We start from the raw sequence: 22,085 nt of genomic DNA, 5'->3' as shown, positions 1-22,085 counted from the left end.
GTGCCCGCGCCGGTACCTGCGCTACCCCTGGGCTCTCCCCGGCGCTGTGGCTCTGGCAGAGGGTGTGGGTAGAGACAAGCTCGCTGGCAGGAATGCGGCTGCCACACTGCCCGCTCCCTGCCCCAGCGAGCAGCTGTTCGTGGAGATGGCGGACAGGATGGCGGCCGAGGGCTGGAGGGACGCCGGCTACGAGTTCCTCTGCATCGACGACTGCTGGATGGCCCCGACGCGCGACGGGCAGGGCAGGCTGCGGGCGGACCCGGAGCGGTTCCCCGGAGGGATCCGCCGGCTGGCCGACTACGTGAGTGCCACCCACCCGCCGGGGAGGGGTGAGGGGCACTGCCCATCACCACCCCCTGAGCTAAACCCCTGCCCTGCCACAGCGGGGTTTTCTGAGAATCACAGAATCAGCCGGGTTGGAAGGGACCTCTGAGATGATCAAGTCCAACCCTTGATCCACTATCGCTGTGGTTACTAGACCATGGCACTAAGTGCCACATCCAGTCTCAGCTTAAAAACCTCCAGGGATGGAGAATCCACCACTTCCCTGGGCAGCCCATTCCAATGCCTGATCACCCTCTCTGTAAAGAATTTTTTTCTAATATCTAACCTAAACCTCCCCTGGCACAGCTTAAGACCCAGCCCTCTTGTCTTGCTGATAGTTGCCTGGGAGAAGAGACCAACCCCCACCTGGCTCTCCCCTCCTGTCAGGGAGTTGTAGAGAGTGAGGAGGTCTCCCCTGCGCTTCCTCTTCTCCAGGCTGAGCAGCCCCAGCTCCCTCAGCCTCTCCTCACAGCACTTGTGCTCCAGTCCCTTCACCAACCATGTTGCTCTTCTCTGGACCTGCTCCAGCCCCTCAATGTCCTTCCTGAACTGAGGGGCCCAGAACTGGACACAGCACTCCAGGTGTGGCCTCACCAGCACAGAGTCCAGGGGCAGAATCACTTCCCTGCTCCTGCTGCTACACTGTTCCTGATCCAGGCCAGGATGCCATTGGCCTTCTTGGCCACCTGGGCACACTCTGGCTCATGTTCAGCTTCCTGTCCAATGTTCAGCTTCCCCTGCCTCACCCTCCTGCCCCATGCCCAGGTCTCTTTTCTGCCTTGCAAGTGCAGGTGCACTCCAAGGGTCTGAAACTGGGGATCTACAGTGACGTGGGGAGCAAGACCTGTGCTGGCTTCCCTGGCAGCTACGGCCACTACGAGCTGGATGCCCAGACCTTTGCCTCCTGGGGCGTGGACCTGCTCAAGTTTGATGGCTGCAACTCTGGCTCGCTGGAGCAGCTGGCAGAAGGTAGGCACGGGCTCCAGGCAGCCATTCCCATGGGTGGGAATGCTCTGCGGGCAGCAGCAATCCCTAAGCCCAGTGTGAGGCTCCAGGAAGTTGCTTTTCCCTGAGCATACCCATTTTAAGGGGTTTGCTCATAAAAGCCAGTGTGAGGGTCTGTTCTCAAGGTGCTGAGTGTTGCTGGCCCCAGTGTTTTTACCTGCTCGGTCTCCTGGAGCTCTCCCCCGAGCACAGCGTGGGAAAGGAGCTTTCTCACAGCAGAGCCCGGATCACGTTGAGCACAGACACATCAGCTGCGTGCTCTGGGGGATGGCTGTGCAGGCTGCTCCTCAGCTCTTAACAGAGCAGAGGCTTTGCCCTCCTGCAGTGCCTTTACTGGAGAGCTCAGAGCATTTCACACACTTAACCCTCAATCCCCGTGGCGAGGCTGTGTCAACGTGAATCAGCCTGAAGCAAGAACAGGTTGTGTCAGCCATGAAAAGGGCAGCTGTGAGGGCTTTTAACAGATGAAAATGGAAGGAATTATGGCATAATAATCCTACTGGGGTTTTCATTATAAAGCACACCAGTGTAAATATCACTTCAAAAGTTACTTGCACACGGGCTGGCAAGGCAGCAGCTGAAAGCTCAGTAGCTCCCTGTTCTGAGGGGGGTTGGCTACAGACTCTTCAGAAGCACAAGCAAATCCCAGTGCCACAGGAGCAGATTTGTGGGAAGAACACTGTAACTTGAAAGGCATTTTCCTCTTGCCTGGGCTCTGGCTGCTGGCACAGTCAGCACCACAGCATTTAGCAGCAGGAGTCCTGTCTCTGCCTGGCAGGGAGAACCTGCCCAAGTGACAATCCCATCGAAGCCAGATGGTGGGGCATATGCCAACTGCCACAGACAGGAGCACAGCTCAGCACCCTGAGTGACAGCTGAGCTGAAAGCTTCTGTTGGATCATATGTGTAGCCCAGATACAATCCAGTTGTACTGAAGCAGTTCCAGAGGAGAGAGCAGACTTTTCATTCCCTCTCTGCCAATTAGAAGGGACTTAACAGGGCTGTCTGGGGACAAGGACAGGAAAAACTAGTGCTTTTGCATTCCTGCCCAGTCCATATGGTGCAACTGCCTCATGAGAACGTATTCCTGCAACATTACCCAGCAAAGCTGCACTGCTTGATAGATACTGACTGGTATCTAGATCCTGGGTATCTAGAGGAAAAAGTGCCTCACAGTAAAGCTTTCAGCCTCTTCCCACAGCTGTATGTACGAGGGGATCAGCAGTCTTGGGAGCAGTAAGCCTGCCCAAGCAAAGCTGTGAAGCAGCTCACCTGTCCTTGGGAGGCAGGAGACTGGCTGCAGACTGTGAGCTCCCCTGTCCTCCCTGTGGTGTCTCAGCCATGATAATGTGTTCAGCCTTGATTCTGTGAGAGTTGAGCTGAAACCTGAACCTGTGACATTGGATTAGTTCTGCAGAGATTTTGACCCCCAAGGAGGTTGTGTAACCTCTGCCTTGCTTTAGGTTACAGGCGCATGTCTCTGGCCCTGAACAAGACTGGAAGGAGCATTGTGTACGCCTGTGAGTGGCCTTTCTACTTGAGGCCCATGCAGCAGGTAAGATGTGTTTCTCAAGGCTTATCCTGGGGCTGAAAGTGGGAAGAACAGAAAAACATTAAGACTGCAAAACTGAGGAATTCTGTTCTGGCAGAGACCAAGGCTGTAAGATAGAGGAAAAAGACTTTTTCCTCTAGAGCCCTGAACTATACCTGAGGTGAGTCACTGCTCTGCTGAAACAGATTCAGTAGGATCCTGCAGCATGAAGGCACAGCCCAGCTGGAGCATGCCAGAGAAAACACAGCAGCATCCATCTGCTTTCTGGCTCTAAGGAACCAAGCAGCAAACCTCTGGCAGTGCAGACACACAGTCTCAGTGTCACTCCTCCTGGACACAGAGTGCTGCAAACCTGGCCTTACAGTTACCTCTGAGGACCTGGAGAGAGGCTTTGTGACATCCTCCACAATGTTCAGTGACACATTTCTGCCAGCCAGGGTCCGTGACACACACGTTGCCCTCAGCTGGCTTCCCCTGTGCCACGGTGACAGAATGGTGCCATTCCCTCCCACTGGAATTAAATGTATTACTCAGCAAAGGGTGTAGACCCAAGAAACGGCAGTAAGTATTGGGATATTACAGTTTAATTCCACTGGCCCTGTCACACCCTCAGTAAAATTGTGCTGAAAGGAATTTTCTAACAGAGCTGGTGGCCACAACTGTTCTCCCAAGGGAAGCAGTTGTGTTGGGACATGGCAGACTGGAGTCACTGGGCACAAAGCTTCCTAGGGAATCAACATGCACCAGATCATCCACATAGCTGGTGATGGAAGGTGTTACTCTAGTACTCCCCCAAATTACCCCTGATCCATTTAGCCTTGTTTACACTCTTGTTGTACAGTCAGGCGCTCTGGCTAATCACACTCATTGTTTTGGCAGCCCAATTACACAGAGATCAAACAGTATTGCAATCACTGGAGGAACTTTAATGATGTCTATGATTCCTGGAACAGCATCAAGAGTATCTTGGCATGGACAGCTCTTCACCAGGACAGCATTGTGAAGATAGCTGGGCCGGGGGGCTGGAATGATCCTGACATGGCAAGTACAACACCCACCCCTGCTGAAGCATCAGCAAAAAATCCTTCCCTCAGCTGTAGGATGGGAAGGGAGGGAACTAGGGGAGAAACATTGAGGGGAAGAGGTCTGATGGGACCCTGTGATGAGGATCTTGATGAGAGGGTCCTGGCTAAAAAGGGGAAGAGAACTGCAGGTACAGACAATACCAAGGAAGCACCATCTTTGTGTAATGCAGCCTCCACAAGCAGCACCAGTTCAAAACACAAGTGTGGCACTGGGGGGCAGTCTCCAAAGTGCTGATGTCCCACCAGAGGGAAAACCCCTGGGTGCCAGCATTGCAAGGAAGGAATACCTTAAACACTGCCTAGCCATTACATAGCCACCTTTACTTCCATCGGTGGCTCATTCTAAATTGCCTCACTAGTCATGCCTTGTTTTTCCCTACCAGCTGGTCCTGCTCCTGGCACTCAGCCTATCTAGCCACGCTCCAGAGAGGGGGCCCACCCTCAGCATCCTGTCATTTCCCAGTGCTTGGGTTGGTGGCCCAGTTTCTGCTCTGCAGGAAGCGTTACCGAGCGCTTTTTGTTTTCCTGTCACAGCTGGTGATTGGAAACTTCGGGCTGAGCTGGGACCAGTCGGTGACTCAGATGGCCATGTGGGCCATCATGGCAGCTCCCCTCTTCATGTCCAACGACCTGCGGCACATCAGTCCCGAGGCCAAGTGTCTGCTCCAGAACAAGGAGGTGATTGCCATCAACCAGGACCCGCTGGGCAGGCAGGGATACCAGATCCTCAAGGTACAGACCGGGCTGGGGGTGCAGGGTGGGGCACAGGCACCCAGCCAGCACCTCAGAAAGGGGACACGGGAGGAGGGACAGAGGTGCTCAGGGTTTGGGGACGGGAGCCCAGTGAGCCTGTTTGTTCCCAACAGGCATGACTATTGCTCCAGCCTCCCCTGAGCCCCAGCTTTGTTTTCTCCTTGGCAGGACAAGACCTTTGAGCTGTGGGAGCGGCCCCTGTCTGGCCGAGCCTACGCTGTGGCAGTGCTGAACCAGCAGGAGATTGGGGGACCCCAGAACTTCACCTTCTCCCTCACCTTCCTCGGCAATGGGCTGGCCTGCAACCCAGCGTGCTCCGTGCGCCAGGTCCTGCCAGCCAGCAGGGACTGGGGTGTTTACAGCTGGACCTCCTTCCTGAGTGTGGAGGTGAACCCCACAGGCACTGTGCTGCTCAAAGTCCTGGCACTATAGCAGGCAATCTTCTCCTAAGCCTTAGACTCTCTCTGAACTCCTTGAGGAACTCCTTGTGGCAGGAGTCTCCTTCCTCCAAGCAGGTGCCTTTGTTCTTTCCTCAGGTGTTCATTGCTTGAACACTCAGCCTAATGTGGCAAATACCCATCACCAGAGGGAACAAAGAGAGGGGCACTGCTCTGCTGTTTACCCTTTCATCTCACCCAACTCCTTCTCCAAGGGGCTGGCAGGGCTCCAGCAGGGCAGCAACTCCTCTGTTTCTGCCCACAGACACTACCAAGCAAGGACAGGCGAGGGACACACATGCAGCATCCTACGGCTCACCTTGAGCATTTCAGGGACAAAAGGGGAACATCCTGGCCATCTTGCTCTCTTTTCCAGACCAGGGCACACAGTCCAAGAAAAGCTGCTCCTACCCCACTAAAGAAACTCAACACTTCTCAGAGCATGGACATTCACTTTCTGACAACTGAGGGACTGGCCTAAATCACTGCACTTAGCAACTTCCTTGACAGCTGCTTGCTTAGTATAAATAGGATTAAGTAGCATGCTGCAGGACAGCTTCTGAGAGTTTCTTCTCACACCAGAAATCTTCCTCTCACCAGTGGCTGTCACTTCCCTCTCTGCCCTTCATGTGGCCACTGTAGTTCCCTTCCTCAGTGAGCTGCCTTCCAGAAACAGCTGTGTCCTTGCTTCCAGAGCTGGCAGCAGCCTTTGAATGACACAGGTCCTTCCAGGACAGGAGATGGATCACCACTAATGCAGCCATGCGTGTACAAGTACGTTCTCTTCTGACCACTACACAATCAGGACTTCTTCATTTGTTCTTCTGTGATTAAGCACTTTGATTAAAAGTCCCTTTAAAAGGCTAAGATTTTTTTACTTGTACTGGAGGGACAGCATGGTGTCTGAATTAAATCAGGTTTTAGAAGACAGGCCAGTTTGTTCCAGTCACATAAGGTTTTGTGAAAGGACTGCCAGAAACTGCACTCAGTGAAGCTGACAAGCCACAGCCACACAGTCCATCCCACAGGCCAAAGCCACTGCTGCCTACAGAACTTTGAAAATGCCCATCACATCAGCCTATACTGAATAAGGAAAAACACAGATTCTGTGACAGTTCAGTAACCACGTGTCTCAGTCACCCTGAAGAGGCATTTCTCCATCCTCCAGCTGCATTTTCACTAAAAGGAAGTTGCTCTCAGAAGAGAGAGCTCAGCCTGGCATTCCCAACACCTGCTGACAGCAGACTCCCTACTCACAAGGAGTTGCTGCTTCACAGGGATTAATTATCCTGTACAAGGGAAGGCTGTCCTGCAACCTGCCACACTCCTGTGGTTGATGCCTATTTGAAACTTCAAATCTTTAAGCCACCACAGCACCTCATTAGGCTCCTGCCTAATGGTGCATTGGCTGCTCCAAAGCCTCTACTCCTTCAGGCAGTACAGCTGTTCCCTGTTTGCATAAAGGGGCCTCCAGCCAAGTGCAGGGGCTGTTCAGGGGAGTTCAGGTTACTCTGGTCCCTACTGTGGTGGAAACATCACTGGCTGCAGCAGCTAATCTCACCTGCCTCTCTTGGGCCAGGGGTTGGAGAGGGAAAAGCCCTACTCAGGCACCTCTGCTTCTTTTCTCAGTCATTGGTTCACGTACCAACAATTCAAATTCACCACAGCATTCCTGAAGTGAAACCACTGTAGCAGAGATGTGAACTGCTTTGATGAAACAGGCTGCAGGAGTTCAGAGCAGGCCCTTTTCACAAGGCTGGGGGAAAGCAGCAGCACAGTGTTCACACAGAGAAGTCACTGCATGCAAATGCCCACCAGAGCCATTCCAAAACACCTCTTACAAGGTAACACAGTAAGGAGAGATCCCAGCTACTGTGAGGGATTTTTCAAAAGCCTTCAGGTTTCAAATTGTTCTGCAAGCCAACACCTTCCCTGCCAGGCTGATGTACTCACAAATCCTGCCCCATCAACATGAGGAAACACATAAAAACAAGCAATGGCTCACTCTAAATACTTTAATATGGTCCGTGGTGATGAGTAGGATGATGCTCAGAACTGGATCACCTGGCCCTGTAAGAAGCAAGAGACACAGTGAGTTTACTCACCACTGAGTACTGCCCCCCCTTCTCAGCCACTCAGAGCACACAAACCCACCTTTCTCTTCTTGTCTCCTCCCAGTTCAAAGTGCTTGCACCTCTTAATTGCCAGCATCCTCTTGGACCTGCAGTTGGGCTCCACACACTCCAGCCTCAGCACAATCTTCTTGGTGGTCTTGGCCTGGGAGGAGGAGCAGAGTGTTTTAATGAACCAAACATCCCCAAGCAGACAAACTGCTGCTCTCAGAAAACCTTGTTACCTGCACTCCTGAAGGCTCAGCAGTTTGTTCTCCTAAAGTGTAAAGAGAAACTGCCAACAGATGCTCCCTCCATTGAAAACAAGAAGGCACTTAGGGATCAGTAAGGGAATACAGTGGATCTGTATCTTTAAAATAAAGGACAGTGGCAAAAGCATTCGGTGGGGCAGGGCTGGTCTCTGCAGGGATCAGCCCTGCTGGAAAAAGTTCGTGCCAGGGAACACAGGAACAGGCACTTGTACACTGTGGGAGAACAGACTGGCAGTGCTCAGGAGAAGCCCAGCAGAGGACTGGGCAGAAGGGACACCTGGAAGCAAAATGACTGACAAACTTTGGAAGGAGCAGTGACACAAGGGGCTCAATGCAGACCCACAGCTCCTGGAAGCGAGACGAAACCCAAAAAAGACTGCAGTGGGAAGAATTCAAAGCTGTGAGGGTGCTGTAGCAGCTGGACAGGGCTGCAGCCACCAGCTAAAAACCTCAGCCAATCATCCATACAATGCTGACTGGGAAAAACCAGAAATGGGGATGGCAGTGTACTGGTGCAGGCTGCCAAGAGTGCAGCTGCTTGGTGCACTCTGCTTGCAGAAGCACTTTCTGAGAGGTCTCCCCACTTCCTGGCACAAAGTCAACTTGAAAACCTGCTGCCTCATTTTTTCCTTCCTGCTGGAAGTGTTCCTGTACATCTCCAGCAGGACACCAGGGCTTTCCAGCACCAAGCTCTAGGAGCACAACTAAACAGTTCACACAAAACAACAAATTGACCCACTGGGTTTTGCTTCCCTGCTGCAAACCACCACAGGTTTTTTCCTGCCCCAGCTCCCTGGCAGGAACTCACAGATGCACTGAGGGAAAACATGCTGCATGACTGCAGTGCCAGGTACCCACACTGACGAGGAAGGGTGACAGCAGCAGGTTTCTGCAGCTCATGAGTAACAGGATGCACTGCTGCCCTTCCACTGCTGCTCTGGGGCTCTCAGGAAAGGCCCAGCACAGCAGCTCTCATTCCCTGGCTCAGCAGCATGGATTTCCCTGGAGACAGCAGGCTGTGAGAAAATGATGCTGTGTTCTGCAGTACTCCCAGGAGCTGCAAACACTTGGCTCCCATCCCCTTGTCAGTGAAGGCAGCCTCACAAACCCAGCAAAAAGTTTCAGTGATAAACTACTGGCACTTCCAAGGACATTAGGAAAGCAAGCAGAAGGCTCCTTTCCCTTGGCCATACCCTCCCCTTGGGCAAGCAATGAAGAAAACACTCCTTCTTTTTGCAAGTATCCTTCCCAGCAAGACCCCACTCCCCTGCAGAACCTGCTCTGCAAACACCCCTGCAAATGAGGGACAGTGGAAAGTGTTCTTGCTCATGACAAGAACATTGGAACAAGATGATCTTTAAGGTCCCTTCCCACCCAAACCATTCCACGAGTCTGTGCTGTGGAGGGGGAGCTCGCACTGCCAGCATGGACCTGCCCTAACATAGGGCAGGGCACAAGGCTGAGGAATCCTCCTCCAGCTGGGCACCTGAGAAGTCTCCTGTCCTTGTCCCAGGAGCAGCACTCATTCACCTTTTTACGGAAGATGGGCTTGGTCTGGCCCCCATATCCACTCTGCTTCCGATCGTAGCGCCTCTTCCCTGTGGGAAGAGATGGCTCTGGTCAGGCAACAACTCAGGAGGTGCTGCAAGCACAACTGGTGCTTCCTAAATCCCACCAGGTTTAGGATCCAGCCTGCCCCTGCACAGCCCACCAGCACCAGCATCCCCTCCTCAGCCACCATCCTCGTGCTGTCCCCCAGAGCGGACCCTTCCCCTCACTGTGCAAAGCCAACAGACACGGAGGTCGAGGGACCCAATTTATTCAGAGTTCTGCTGGCTGGTAAATCCTCAAAGCCAGCACACAAAGGGCCAAAACCAGGAGCATATTTATACATTTTGTTCAGGTGATACTTGCATCATTAACCCACATCACTTCTGGCTGGGCTGCCACCGGGTTCACTTTCTCTCGCCTCGATCTGAAGGTCCTTTTCAACTCCCAGCCCGTGCTCAGTGGGCAGGGCCCTCCCTCGGGGCAGGCAGGCTGGGCTCCAGAGCTGTGCCTCCACATCAGAACGAGCCAAGTTCACCCAGAGCACACCATCTCCAGATTAGTTAATTTCTACACCTCGACCGCCCCAAACTGGTTTGGACATGTCATTGGTCTTTTTATTGCTTTAGTTCCACATCCTTTAGCTTAATCTGTTTTTCTCCCCCCACAGACACACACCCGCTCCCAACCCACCCCCCTCGTCCAGGGCAGCACCGCCGGGGCCGTGCCCGTCCCTACCCTGGGCGTACAGCGAGTCCTTCCCCTTCTTGTACTGCGTGACCTTGTGCGGCTGGTGCTTCCCGCACTTCTTGCAGTAGGTCCGGCGGGTTTTCGGCACGTTCACCTGGGGCGGAGAAAGCTCGGTCAGGGGCGCGGGACACACCACAAACCACACCACACGACCTGACGCATCCCGCTCCAAGGCCCCGCGCCCGCCCTGCCCCACCCCACGCCCTGCGCCGCCATCGCGGGCCTGCGGCGCCCCCGCGCCCGTCTGGCCGCCGGCAAAGCAGCCGGCGGGGCCGGCGGGGCCGACAGAGCCCGTCCCGGCCCGTCTCCGGGGCGGATGGCGGCGGATGGAACCCGGCCCAGCCCCGCACTCACCATCTTGGCGGCGGCGGCCCAGAAAGAAGGCCTGGCCCGGAAGCGGAAGTAGTTGGGAGTGGGAGAACCATAGAGAGGAGGGGGCAGGGAGGGCACAAGGCGTGAGCGCCCCCTGCCGCTGGGAGGAGAGCAGGGCGGCAGGTTGAGGAGGTCGAGGGGTGCGGGGGGCGGATTGAGGCTGGGGGGTGACTGAGGTGGCTGGGGTTGGGGTCTGTGACCATGAGGGGTGTTGGGGGTGACTGAGGTGTGGGTCCGCAGCTGGGCAGGGTGACTGATGAGGATCTGTGGCTGTAGGGGATGCTGGAATAAGGGTCCGGGGGATCTGTGGGATGCAGGTGATGTCCAGCTGTTAGAAAGATAAATTATGTGTTGGTAGCGTTGCCTTGCTAAGGTTTAGGGCTTGACAGGACTCAGTGATCTCAGACCCAGGGGGAGGTTAACAAAGCTTGGGGAGAAGGGTGTGCTATAGTGGACACAAAGAATGCAGAATTTATGGACCACAAGGACACCTGGCAGAACTCCCAAGATAAGGACAAAACTAATCAAGCTGACTCAGCAACTGTGCTGGAATCAGCTCTAATGGGGTAACAGGTAATTCTGGAAGGGGGAGATCATGGCCACCAACTCACAGACCACTAACCCAAAAGAAGAGAAAGACTGAGCATGTGGGCTAATTAGCATAAGAAGCGAGTGAATCATTAACCAATAGAAGATAGAATATTAATTAATAAGAGAACGATGTAACTTGTAGCCAATAAAGGTCAATGCCTTCATTTGCTAAAATGTTTATAAACAGTGAAAAGTTTTGCAAGTCACTATGCCGGCTTTGTGGATTTGCCACCTGGACCCCTGTCTGCTCAGAACTGTAAATAAACCACATTTCTCAGCTCTGTGTGGGGATCAGCCTTGTGCACAGAGGGTGAAAGAACCCCTTTTGGGACAACATGGGGACGGGCAGCCCAGAGGAGCCCGGCACTGCCCACAGCCCGGGGCAGGCTCTGGCTATGGCTGGTGGCCCAGTAGCCCCAGGGTGATATCCCCATCGCCTGCAGGAGGAAACACAGATGCTGCCTTTGAGTCAGAAACCAGAAAAAGGGGAACTGAAAGGGTGGGGTTGGCCGGCCCCGTCCTTCCTCCCTCCCTGCACGGCAGGCCCACCGTCCCTCCCGCTCCCGCCGCCACAGCCACCCCAACCCGAACCCGCCGGGGTGGGCGCGGGGCAGCGGCAGCACCAGAGCCCGGCTGGCCGGAGCGGCAGGAGGGCTGGTGAGTGCACCCAGGATGTGGCAGGAGCACCAGGGTGACGGTGCCCCGGGAGCCAGCAGGGCCCTGTTGGTGTGGCCGTGGCAGAGCCATGGTGGCGGGAGGCTCCATGTGGCCCATCCCGGCGGCCTCGCACCTCTGTTGGCCTCCTCATGGTGCTGGGGGTGGGAGAGCCGTGCCAGGCACAGGCCATGTGGTGCCGAGTTGTGGGTAAGCCAAGCTGGGAAGGCTCAGCCTTGTCCCCACGGCCTGAGCGGTTCCAAGCAGGCGGCATCTGGGCACGGGCCGGGGGGCCAGGGGTGCCTCAGGGCAGGGGGGTGCGGTACTGTGGGGTGCCAGGGGCTGCAGGGTGCACTGGAGCAGGGGGGCACAGCACTACATGCGTGTCAGGGGCCCCAGGGGTGCTCCAGAGCAGCGGGTTGGGGTGCTGACAGTGTCTGCGGCCATTCCTTGCTTGTGCTTTTGGCAGCAGGTATGCTGGGGTGCAGCTCTGGGTTTGTTCATCCCTCTCCTGTGCAGGAGGATTCCTCCTCTGTCCCTCCTACCCATCGATTTTTACACCCTCCAGGCTCAGCCTGAAACGTGGGGGCTGTGACACCCTGTCACCCTTCCTTCTTGTCTCAAGTGTGCCAGCCCCTCGCCAGCCCCCCATCCACCAGTGGCTCAGCTCCTCGGCAGGAATCGGGCAGGGGGCACAGTTTGCCTGTGCAGGGGTGGCCCCAGGACTGTGGTGGAGGGGCCAGCAGTGAGTGCCAGGCTGGGGGTGGTCTCAGAGCACGCTTGGCTGAGGTGTGAGTGTGGCAGGAAGTCCCATTAGCTGGAAGGGCACAGGACATGTTTCCACCCACCCACTCACCACCTCAGCTGTCTGAGCATGGCAGTGATGGCTGAGAGGGTGAGTCCTATGGGGCACCCACCACCCCAAAGGACAGGAAGGGACAGAGCAGGTCTGGCCCACCTCTGAGCCTCCCCCACAGGAGATGGGCTGTGGGGAGCAGGGGAGAAAAACAGCTTCTCCCAGTTTGCCCTCCAAAGCTGTGTTTGCAGGAGAAAAAAGGGAACAAGGTGTAGGTGAAGGGGAAGCAGGGAGTGTAGGTGGTCAGGGCAGGAGACATGGAGCAGGGCTCCAGGGGATCACAGTTCAGCAGTGGCTCCACAGAGTTCACTCAACAGCTCCCCATTAGGTCCAGACTGGAGTCAGGTGTTGGTCACAGCCCACAGCTTCAGCCACAGGGCTCTGGGGGCTGCTGGAACCATCTGGATGTCACAGGTCCTGGGTACAGCATGGAGGGACAGAGTGAGATGGATGGGCTTCTCAAAGAGGTGGGCTGGGATGATTTACAGCCTCTGAAGGCAGAGCAGCAGTGGGATGCAGGGCAGCAGTGGGATGCAGGGCTCTCATCTGAGCCCTTTCCTGCCCCAGCCTGCCCTGGAGAGGCTCAGGACAGCTTTGATGAGGAGGATTTGGGGAGGATTAAACCCCTCTGGCTGCTGGCCAGAGGAAGCTCTTGAAGTCTGGCCTCCAACAAGTGCTGCTCACAGGGGAGGAAAGGGGGTTGAGCATTGTCCCTGCACTCCTGCAGGGTCCATGGACACAGAGGTGAAGGATGACTTTAGGGCTACTCCGTGAACTTGACAGCCCAGCACATGACTATTGAGGGCCAGGACCTACCCAGCACATTTTAGGGGTTGGCCTCCCGTGACCACCCCTTGTGCGCTGCCAAGTCAGCACGTCCCCAGCACAGAGTGCCTGCGGTGGGGCAGGAGGAAACGGCCCACGCAAGTGCACATGCACACTGTTGGAGGGGAGGAGGCGCCTGCGGGGTGTCACTGCTCGGGCTCCACACTCCTCCCCAGGATACGCTGCTCACAGCTTCCCAGTCTCCCTCCCTCTCCGGCTGCCTGTCCCTCTGCACACCCTTCAAGCCTTCGAGCAGAAGCCATCCGGGTGGTGGCTTGGTCTGCAGCCTGCTGTGGGAGAGGGGCCAGGAGAGGTCACACCGCAAATAACCCACACTGACCTGCCCACACCCCTCTGTGGCCAGTTCCCCCCGCCAGCGACCCTGCCTGCCCTTTGGGGAGGAAGAAGAGGGCACCTGATGGAGGTCCAGCCGTTTTTGGGCTGAGCAAGTGCCCTGTCAGTGTTGTCTTGCCCACAGCAACCCCACGAGCACAGCACGGAGGAGGCCGGGGGGTGACATGGCCAGTGTCCTCCTGGAGAGCATCTTCCTGAAGCGCTCGCAGCAGAAAAAGAAAACTTCTCCCCTCAACTTCAAGAAGCGCCTGTTCCTGCTGACAGAGAGCAAGCTGTCCTACTACGAGTATGACTTTGAGCGGGGGGTGAGTCTGCAGCCACAGGAGCTGTGCCAGCCCAAGGGGTGGTTGGATGGGGACATGGGTTGGTTTGAGTCTCTCCAGGTCTCCCTTTGGTGACTGTTTGAGCCAAGCCTGTCTCTTGCAGCGCCGGGGCAGTAAGAAGGGCTCTGTGGACATTGAGAAGATCACCTGCGTGGAGATGGTGGCACCTGAGAACAACCCTCCCCCCGAGCGGCAGGTCCCGGTGAGGAGGGTCCCAGCGTTCCCTGCATCTGTCCCCCTGTCCCCTCACTGGGAGAATAGGGAGAGTTTCCCTTCCCTGGGGCGGTGGCAGTGGGGAACAGCCCTGCTTTGCATGGGGCACTCTGCCCATACATTCCAGGAGTCCGGCTTGATGCAGAGCAAGGGGATGCCAAAGGCTGTGGGTCCCAGGGGAGGTGCCAGAAGCCAAGCACAGGATGACGATGTCCATCTCTGCCTCTCTCTTCCAGAGGAAAGGAGAGGATTACAACAACATGGAGCAGATCTCAATCATCGAACGGTTCCCCTACCCCTTCCAGGTGAGTCCTCACTGCACTCCCTTTGCTGGGCCGTGCAGGGTGTCGGGGGGAGGACCCCAGAGGGACCTGGGGTCAAACATGGCATCACTGCCCCAGGACCAGCTGTCACTCAGCTGTTTGGGGACACCCTGCTGCTGCCCACACTGCCAGGTGAGCTGCTTTGAGCCCAAGGCAGCTCTATTTAAGGAGACTGCTTAGATGGAAACCTGCTTCTGAGCTCTGTCCTGCTCCTCTCATTCCCCTGGCTGATGCTGGAGGGATGCTGTCTGCCGGCTGCCTGCTCAGCCTCAGCCCAGCTGCCTGCCCTGCTGGCACCCAGTGCGGCCCCCAGCACACCGAAAAGTCAGAGAAGGAAGTGGAAAAATCTCAGGGGAGGGGGCTTATTTATAACTTCTTTGTCACGGTCCCAAGAGCAGCGTGCAGGGCCAGCAGGCACCAGCACGGGCTTGCCCTGCACCGGCTGCTCGGGGTGGCCACCATCCCTGGCTCACCCTGTGGCCCAGGGTGCTGAGGTGTGGGGTCCTGCAGGTGGTCTATGACGAAGGGCCCCTCTACATCTTCTCCCCAACGGAGGAGCTCCGCAAGCGCTGGATCCATCAGCTGAAGAGCGGTGAGTCTGGGGGCTCTGCAGCTCCCTTGTGGAGCAAACACGGGCACTCAGCTGTGCCTGTGCTGACCCAGAGCACTAGGCTTCCAGGGGCTTGCTGGCTCATGGTTATGTATTCCCATGCCCGTGGAGGAGGGAGCTGCTCCTGCCCCGGGGTGGGGGGGGTGGACACTCACCTCTGTCACCCTCTAACTTCTGCAGCACCACAGCTAGCTCAGCTGAGGCTTCTTGTCCTCTCACAAACCTGCTCCAAAGTAGCTCAGGCAGGCTCAGAAGTGACTGGGGGCAAGAGGAAACAGCAGATGTGGCCACAGCTGTACTGCCTTGCAAGGGGAGAGTTGGGTGCTTTAGGAAACACGGACAACAAGCCTGCTGGGAGCCAGGGAGTGTCTTTCCCAACCCATCCTGAGCCTTGCTCAGAGCTAATGCTCAGCTATGTTAGTGCTGCCTTGCCAAGCTGCGAGTGTGTTGAAGCAGCATTGCCAAGGGGCTTGGGTCAGCCAAAATCTGCTGGAGCTGCCTGTATGTGTGTCTTGTGGGGGAGTGTGTGTATCTTTCTGTGGCTTTGTGCTGGTGGGGTGAGATTAGCTGCCTGAATTGACACAGGGAAGTTGGCTCGAGCAAGGCGGAAGAGCAGGCTGATAACAGGGAAGTCAGTTATCTCACAAGAGCCCTGACAGGCAGCCAGCCCTCTCCCCACTTCCCTGCTCTGGGAGGAGGGTTGTTGTGGCAGCTGAAGTCAGTGTAAAATCCACAAGGAAAAGGGGAGAGAAAATGCTGGCCTTTTGCTGCTGGGATGCCCTCATCCAGAAAAGGGGCTCTCTGCACCCCATGGAGCTGCTGTGGGCCAGCCCTGTGCTGCCTTGGTGTTTAGGCACATCCAGTCATCCCTCTAGACTGGGGAGAAGCATGAGGAAGCTGTTTGGTGCCTGCCTGGCAAGGGAGTGGTGTCCTAGCAAGGAAAGTCTCCAAGCAGGCAGGGTATGGTAGCAGTGCCCTCCTCTCCCCATGATAATCCAGGCACAGCACTGGCTTCCTCCCCACTTCTCAAAAATAGGGCTCAAAAGAGCTGTGAACCATGGGCCTGGGGGGTTGCTGGATATTTCAGCTGGCAGGAGGGCCAGTCCCAGCAGGACTCCCTTTGCAGAGCTGCTCAAGAGCTTTGATCAAATCTGAGAGGCAAGCCTGGCCCTTCCTGAGCTGGGGGCTTTGTGGCACAGGGATCGATCCATAGCCACAGCTCTGGAATGAGGGAAACGAACTGAGGGACCTGGGCAGCAGCGCCACAGGGGACTGTGTCAGTAACACAGCTGAGGGTGGAATGATTTAATAGGGCTGCCTGTCTGCATTCAGGGAGCAGAGAGGTCTCCACAGGAGGCCGAGGACACAGCCCTGGGTCACACACATCTCCCCTCCTCTGCCACAGTGATTCGGTACAACAGCGACCTGGTTCAGAAGTATCACCCCTGCTTCTGGATCGATGGCCAGTACCTGTGCTGCTCCCAGACTGCCAAGAATGCCATGGGCTGCCAAATTCTGGAGAGCAGGAATGGCAGTAAGACACTGGGCACCCTCCTATTGCCTCGATCCCCCCCCTCGGGGACCACTGCAGCACAGTGCTGGGGATCTCTTCTCACCTTAGTCCCTCCTCTGTTCTGAAGGTTTAAAAACTGGGCGGTCGCATCGCAAGACAAAGAAGCCTCTTCCCCCAACTCCTGAGGAGGACCAGGTAAGGGCCAGCCTCAGCATGTGGGTTGGCTCCAAGGTGTTTGAGAAAAGGTCTGCCTGGTAAAAGCCAACATGTCCAATGACTGCTCAGAGATGTACAGGACTCGGCTCTGGGGACCGATGGCAAGGTGGTGTCCTAAAGGAGAAGGAGCTTGAAGCAGGGGATGGAACTCAAAGGCCTGTAGGAAAGTCAAATGATCTCAATTCTGAGGTTCCCTGGGGGAGCTGGGAGGATAAAGCCCTAATGTAGGCTGGAGGAGTCATGGGTTAAGTCAAAACATAGGGAGAAAACACTTACCTTTTGTGAAGGCATGAAGAAATATTGTGATAAAAAGTGCTGAAGGAGACACATGTGGGAGCTGAGACAAACGCTGCGTTTAGCTGGCCTGAGCCCACTGCCCTGCCAGGGCTGGGGAGGGTCTCTCCTGGTGTCTGCCAGCCTCACCACATCCCACACTCCCCCTCTCTGTGGGAAGATGGTGATGAAGCCTCTGCCTCGCGAGCCGGCCCCCAGCACAGCGGGTGAGATGAAGAAGGTGGTGGCCCTCTACAACTACCAGCCGATGAACGCGCAGGACCTGCAGCTGCAGAAGGGCGAGGAGTACTTCATCCTGGAGGAGAGCCACCTGCCCTGGTGGAAAGCCCGAGACAAGAATGGGTAAGAGCTCCCACTGCCCTGGCACTTGGCCTGGTGCCCAGGCACTGGTGGGCAAACACATCCCTGCCTGCCCACCCGTGGCCTCCCCAGGGAGGAGGGTGAGGGAAGCTGAAGCAGGCTGGGTTATCAGCCCTGCCCAGACATGAACAAAGATGAGTTTGCACCAAGGTTTTTAAGCCCATTTCTACTCAGCCTTCTGGGACAGGAAGACCCCATCCCCTTGGCCTCCTCCATCAGTGTGTAACCAGCCCCTTTTCTCCTACAGGAGGGAAGGATACATCCCCAGCAACTACGTCACTGAAACCAGCAATTCCCTGGAGATCTTTGAGTAAGAGAAGGCACAGGGGCCTGGCAAGTTGCACTTGGTTGGAGACTTTTTCCATTCAGTTTTTCCATTCAGTTCTGCTAACCCAGCCTGGCTGGGTCATTCTCCCTCTCGCACACCCTTTGAAAGCCTCCAGCCCTGTGGCAGCCCCATGGTGCTCTCTGCACCACCTCTCCTGGCTGGACCAGGGTCAGACTGGGCTGGGGACAGTGCTGGCTGGGATTTCCCTGATGGCTGTGTCCCTGTTCCAGGTGGTACTCAAAGAATATCACTCGGAGCCAAGCAGAGCAACTACTGAAACAGGAGGTAAGTGTTGCCTCCTGAGCCTGGGTCTGTTCTACACACCAGCCCTCCATGGGCTGTTCTCACATTGTGTCCAGCATGGGACCAACTCTGGCTTGTGCTGGGAGGGAGTGTTGCCCCAACAGCCCCAAGAATCGTCTCTATCCCAATGTGACCTCCCCTGGGCAGTCACTTCAGGAGGTGACCCCAGAGGCAGGAACTGGATTTAGGACTCCTCTGACTCACTGCACCTTCTCCAGCCATGCTGTGATCTTCACGCACTTCAAGTCTTGCCTGTTACAGTCACACCTCCCAACAACCACCCAGTGCCTTTTCCCCCTTCTGTTTTAGGGTAAGGAAGGAGGCTTCATCGTCCGAGACTCCACCAGCAAGACAGGGAAATACACTGTCTCTGTCTATGCCAAGTCCTCTGTGTAAGTGGATCCCACAACAGCTTGTTCCTCCCTCAGAGGGCTGCCCCAGGCACCGCTCACCCTCTGCCTGTCCTCCCCATGCCACTGACCCTACATACTCTCTCTCCAGAGACCCCCAGGGTACGATCCGCCACTACGTCGTGTGCTGCACCCCCCAGAACCAGTATTATCTGGCAGAAAAGCACCTGTTCAACAGCATCCCAGAGCTCATCACATACCACCAGCACAACTCTGCAGGTCAGTGTTTGGGAGACAGAGTGAAGCCAGCAGTGTTTTTACTGACACCACGGTACCCTCACCTTCCTGTGCTGAAGGCAGGAGGCTCGTGTTCCCTGTTGGAATGTGGCAGGTAAGCCTAGTGTGGCAATCCATGTTTTTGTTTTTCAGGGCTCATATCCAGACTGAAGTACCCCGTGTCCCAGCACCAGAAAAGTGCTCCTTCCACAGCTGGCCTTGGCTATGGTAAGCCAGGCTGGGCTGGCTGCAGGGTCTGTCAGCAACTGGCAACTGGCAGCAACTTCCCGGGGCTGGGATCCTGGCTGTCCCATGGCAGCAGGGCTCATAGCATTCCCAGGAATCACTTCTCTACACTCCCTTGCTCTCTGGCGGCAGTATTGACCCACAATCTACCTTGCTCCCCATCCCACGGAGCAACAGGTCTCAGATTCTTCTGTGGATGTTTTTGTGGATGGTTTTTCAGGGAGCAAAAGCTCGTGAGCTTTTCTTGGCCATGCTAGACCAGATGGCTGGGAGCACCGTGTGGAGAGGTCACCTGCAGCCACATTATGCTCACACTCTGTTCTAGGGTCATGGGAGATCGACCCCAAGGATCTGACCTTCCTGAAGGAACTCGGCACGGGGCAGTTTGGAGTGGTGAAGTACGGGAAGTGGAGGGGCCAGTACGACGTCGCCATCAAGATGATCAGGGAGGGCTCCATGTCAGAGGATGAGTTTATAGACGAAGCCAAAGTCATGATGTAAGTGGTGAGCACAGTGCAGGTCAGTGCTGGGCACACCTTGGCAGAGTGGCTGCACTCCTGGGTGGTGTCAGGGACAGTCCTGGGCAGTGCCACACTCTGCAAAATGCATCTGAGACTTTGTGCTGATTCCTTAGTGAGTTTTTCCGCTGTCAGCTGGGTCTGGAGCACCTTCCCTTCCCAAACGCTCTTTATTCACAGGTGCTTCCTTTGCTGCTTGGCCTTCTAGATGCTCAGAATTGCCCTTGTCCCCAACACAGGAACCTGTCTCATGAGAAGCTGGTGCAGCTCTACGGGGTCTGCACTAAGCAGCGTCCCATCTTCATCATCACGGAGTACATGGCCAACGGCTGCCTCCTGAACTTCCTGAGGGAAACTCGGCAGCGGTTCCAGCCTGCAGAGCTGCTGGAGATGTGCAAGGATGTCTGTGAAGCTATGGAGTACCTGGAATCCAAGCAGTTCCTGCACCGAGACCTGGTAGGGCTGTGGCTGAAGGGCACATATTCAGCTCAGCAACAGCCACAGTGTGTCCTGGACAGGGTCCAGATAGTTCATCAATACGAGGAGAAGCAGCTCTGCAGCTTCCTCTGCAGAACACCCCTCTAAGCTTCCCTGCCCACCCACGGGCAGGATGCTCTGCAGTCCCTTCCCTGCAGGCAGGAAGAGATTGCAGAAAGGGCAGGACTAAGTAGTTTTCCAGGCGATGTGAAATGCATCTGTGGCTGGGGCAGGGTTTGTGTTCGGCAGCACAGGCAGCATCACCGGCTCAGACATGAAAAGAGACCTCCTCTAAACCCCCATGAAAACCTGGGCCTGCAGTTTGTCAGGCTTTGGGCTGGCATTGCCAACTGGCCATCTTGCCATACCTGATCTCCTGGTGCTGCTTTGTTCAGGGAAAATCCCACGAGGGAAGTCGCCCCTCCACAGATAAACAGGATGCTTGGAGGCCTCTTTTGCTCTCTTGGCTGATGACTTTGTAGCTTGCCCCCACCCAGGTGAACTTACATGACAAAGTGAAGTGAAGTGTTAAGTGGGTGGGGATGAGATGAAGTTCAGCTGGTACAGGGGAATGGGAGAGGCAATAGCAGGTAGGAGTAATTGCCTCCATCTCTCTGTTCACAGGCTGCTCGAAACTGTTTGGTGAATGACCAAGGAATTGTGAAAGTATCAGATTTTGGTCTTTCCAGGTCTGGTAGACGTATCTGTGTCACTTTTCTGTCTCAATCCCCCATCTCCTCCTTCAGTCTATTCTACACTTTGGTCTTTGCTCCCAACATCCTCCAGCTCTGCTTTCCCATTGTCTTCTCCTGTCTTTCCATTTCATCTGCCCAGCTAAAGCTTCCACCTCTTCACTTTCCACTGTCCCTTTCTTACTCACTCCAGCCCTTTCCCCCTCCTCTTTGCATCTTCTTTCCCCCACCTCTAGTCTCCTGGCTGCAGCTTTCTCCCCACATCCCCTTTTTGCTGTGCCTCTGTGCCACCCTATCCCTTCCCCAATCTGCACTAGCACACACTTGTTTGCAAAGGGAGATTTTTGCCTGCTGAAACCCATGCTGACTGAAACCCCTGGTCACTCTGAGAGCTGCCCATTCCTTTCGGGCTTGGTGGGTTGCGTGGAGGAGTGAAATGGGAAAACCAAGGCAGGCACCCTGATCCATTTATCTGCTGCAGGTACGTTCTAGATGACGAATATACAAGTTCCATGGGGTCCAAGTTTCCAGTGCGGTGGTCTCCTCCTGAGGTGCTTCTGTACAGCAAGTTCAGCAGCAAGTCTGACGTCTGGTCCTTTGGTAAGAGCATGGAATTAATGACTTGGAGGTCGGGAAGAGCACCCCAACAGCAGCGAACCCCCCTGCAAACCAGGGTCAGGCGCAGGTGCTCCCACGCCATGAGCTCTCCCTGCCATTCCCTCCAACAGGAGTTCTGATGTGGGAAGTTTACTCCCTGGGGAAGATGCCTTACGAGAGGTTTAACAACAGCGAGACAACAGAGCACGTCATCCAAGGCCTGCGTCTGTACCGGCCGCAGGCGGCCTCGGAGCGGGTCTACGCCATCATGTACAGCTGCTGGCACGAGGTGAGTGAATCCCACCCCCAGAGACCCCCCGGTGGGTGACGGGGCTCCCCGGGGTGCAGGGGCAGACCTGGTTCATCACCGCTCCCCTCTCACCCGGCAGAAGGCTGAGGAGCGCCCCACCTTCACCGCGCTGCTGGGCAGCATCCTGGACATCGCCGACGAGGAGTGCTGACCGTGGGCACCGCCCGCTGAGCCCTGCCCAGCGCTGGCACTGCCCGCCCGGACAGACCCGTGTGCCGGGCGGCACCGCGGCACCACTGTCATGGACACGGCACAGGGGAGCCGGGGGCCAGGGGGAGCCCATGGGTGCCCATGGAACTCTACCAGTGTCCCAGAGCTCCATCAGCGCCCCGGAGCTCCATCACTGCCTTGGAGCTCCATAACATCCCTAGAACTCCATCACCACCCTGGAATTCCATCACCGCCTTGGAACTCCCATCACTGCCCTGGAGCTCCATCACATCCCTGGAGCTCCACCACATCCCCGGAGCTCCATCACTGCCCCAGAACTCCATCACATCCCCAGACCTCTGTGAAATCCCTGGAGCTCCATCACATCTCCAGAACTCTACCACCGCCCTGGAGCTCAATCACATCCCCGGAGCTCCATCGCACCCCCGGAGCCCCATCCCACTCTCCCCCAGCTCATGGACAATAAACTCCCCCGT

General features: G+C 56.0%; 4 protein-coding genes across 4 annotated transcripts in view; 3 read left to right on the top strand and 1 right to left on the bottom strand.

Moving 5' to 3' along the window:
* Positions 1–2,192, top strand: part of LOC113956502 (glycine receptor subunit alpha-4) — an 18,362-nt gene extending 16,170 nt beyond the window's left edge. Inside the window, exon 11 of the transcript XR_003530863.1 lies at positions 2,180–2,192. The gene's annotated coding sequence lies outside the window, so the exon portion shown is untranslated. The remainder of the gene's footprint in view (positions 1–2,179) is intronic.
* Positions 1–6,023, top strand: part of GLA (galactosidase alpha) — a 6,382-nt gene extending 359 nt beyond the window's left edge. The window contains exons 2-7 of the mRNA XM_027663171.1: positions 127–301; positions 1,116–1,293; positions 2,793–2,884; positions 3,761–3,922; positions 4,501–4,698; positions 4,888–6,023. Of these exons, the coding sequence (XP_027518972.1) occupies positions 127–301; positions 1,116–1,293; positions 2,793–2,884; positions 3,761–3,922; positions 4,501–4,698; positions 4,888–5,151 (1,069 nt within the window). The 3' untranslated portion in view covers positions 5,152–6,023. The remainder of the gene's footprint in view (positions 1–126; positions 302–1,115; positions 1,294–2,792; positions 2,885–3,760; positions 3,923–4,500; positions 4,699–4,887) is intronic.
* Positions 6,024–7,156: 1,133 nt separating this feature from the next.
* On the bottom strand, positions 7,157–10,333 carry LOC113956514 (60S ribosomal protein L36a). The gene is made up of 5 exons (XM_027663194.1): positions 10,192–10,333; positions 9,826–9,931; positions 9,070–9,137; positions 7,311–7,433; positions 7,157–7,226 (listed from the first exon to the last, which is right to left on the bottom strand). Exons 1-5 carry the CDS (start codon positions 10,192–10,194, stop codon positions 7,206–7,208), a joined length of 321 nt encoding a protein of 106 aa, XP_027518995.1. The 5' UTR covers positions 10,195–10,333; the 3' UTR covers positions 7,157–7,205.
* An 81-nt stretch (positions 10,334–10,414) lies between these two features.
* On the top strand, positions 10,415–22,076 carry BTK (Bruton tyrosine kinase). The gene is made up of 20 exons (XM_027663138.1): positions 10,415–10,435; positions 10,901–11,457; positions 13,614–13,794; positions 13,916–14,014; positions 14,262–14,330; positions 14,859–14,940; positions 16,364–16,492; positions 16,599–16,666; positions 17,142–17,323; positions 17,589–17,651; positions 17,900–17,954; positions 18,282–18,364; positions 18,474–18,601; positions 18,752–18,826; positions 19,170–19,341; positions 19,602–19,818; positions 20,464–20,528; positions 21,013–21,131; positions 21,260–21,417; positions 21,518–22,076. The coding sequence occupies exons 2-20, from the start codon at positions 11,009–11,011 to the stop codon at positions 21,587–21,589; spliced, it is 2,466 nt and encodes an 821-aa protein (XP_027518939.1). The 5' UTR covers positions 10,415–10,435; positions 10,901–11,008; the 3' UTR covers positions 21,590–22,076.
* The last annotated feature ends 9 nt before the right edge of the window (positions 22,077–22,085 follow it).

Source organism: Corapipo altera, unplaced genomic scaffold (assembly GCF_003945725.1).
Source record: "Corapipo altera isolate COAL_440 unplaced genomic scaffold, ASM394572v1 107b, whole genome shotgun sequence".
NCBI lineage: Eukaryota > Metazoa > Chordata > Aves > Passeriformes > Pipridae > Corapipo > Corapipo altera.
Note: the sequence above shows the minus strand (reverse complement) of the source record. Positions and strands in the feature narration are given on the sequence as shown.

Excerpts from the sequence above, each read along its gene's own strand:
- LOC113956514 (XM_027663194.1), bottom strand. Across the intron at positions 9,138-9,825 it reads GGACTCGCTGTACGCCCAGG|GGAAGAGGCGCTACGATCGG; the intron begins GTAGGGACGGGC and ends CTCTTCCCACAG. Across the intron at positions 7,227-7,310 it reads GAGGAGACAAGAAGAGAAAG|GGCCAGGTGATCCAGTTCTG; the intron begins GTGGGTTTGTGT and ends TGCTTCTTACAG.
- BTK (XM_027663138.1), top strand. The coding sequence starts at position 11,009 with ATGCCGGCTTTGTGGATTTGCCACCTGGACCCCTGTCTGCTCAGAACT. Across the intron at positions 17,324-17,588 it reads AAAGCCCGAGACAAGAATGG|GAGGGAAGGATACATCCCCA; the intron begins GTAAGAGCTCCC and ends TTTCTCCTACAG. Across the intron at positions 18,365-18,473 it reads GTCTATGCCAAGTCCTCTGT|AGACCCCCAGGGTACGATCC; the intron begins GTAAGTGGATCC and ends CTCTCTCTCCAG.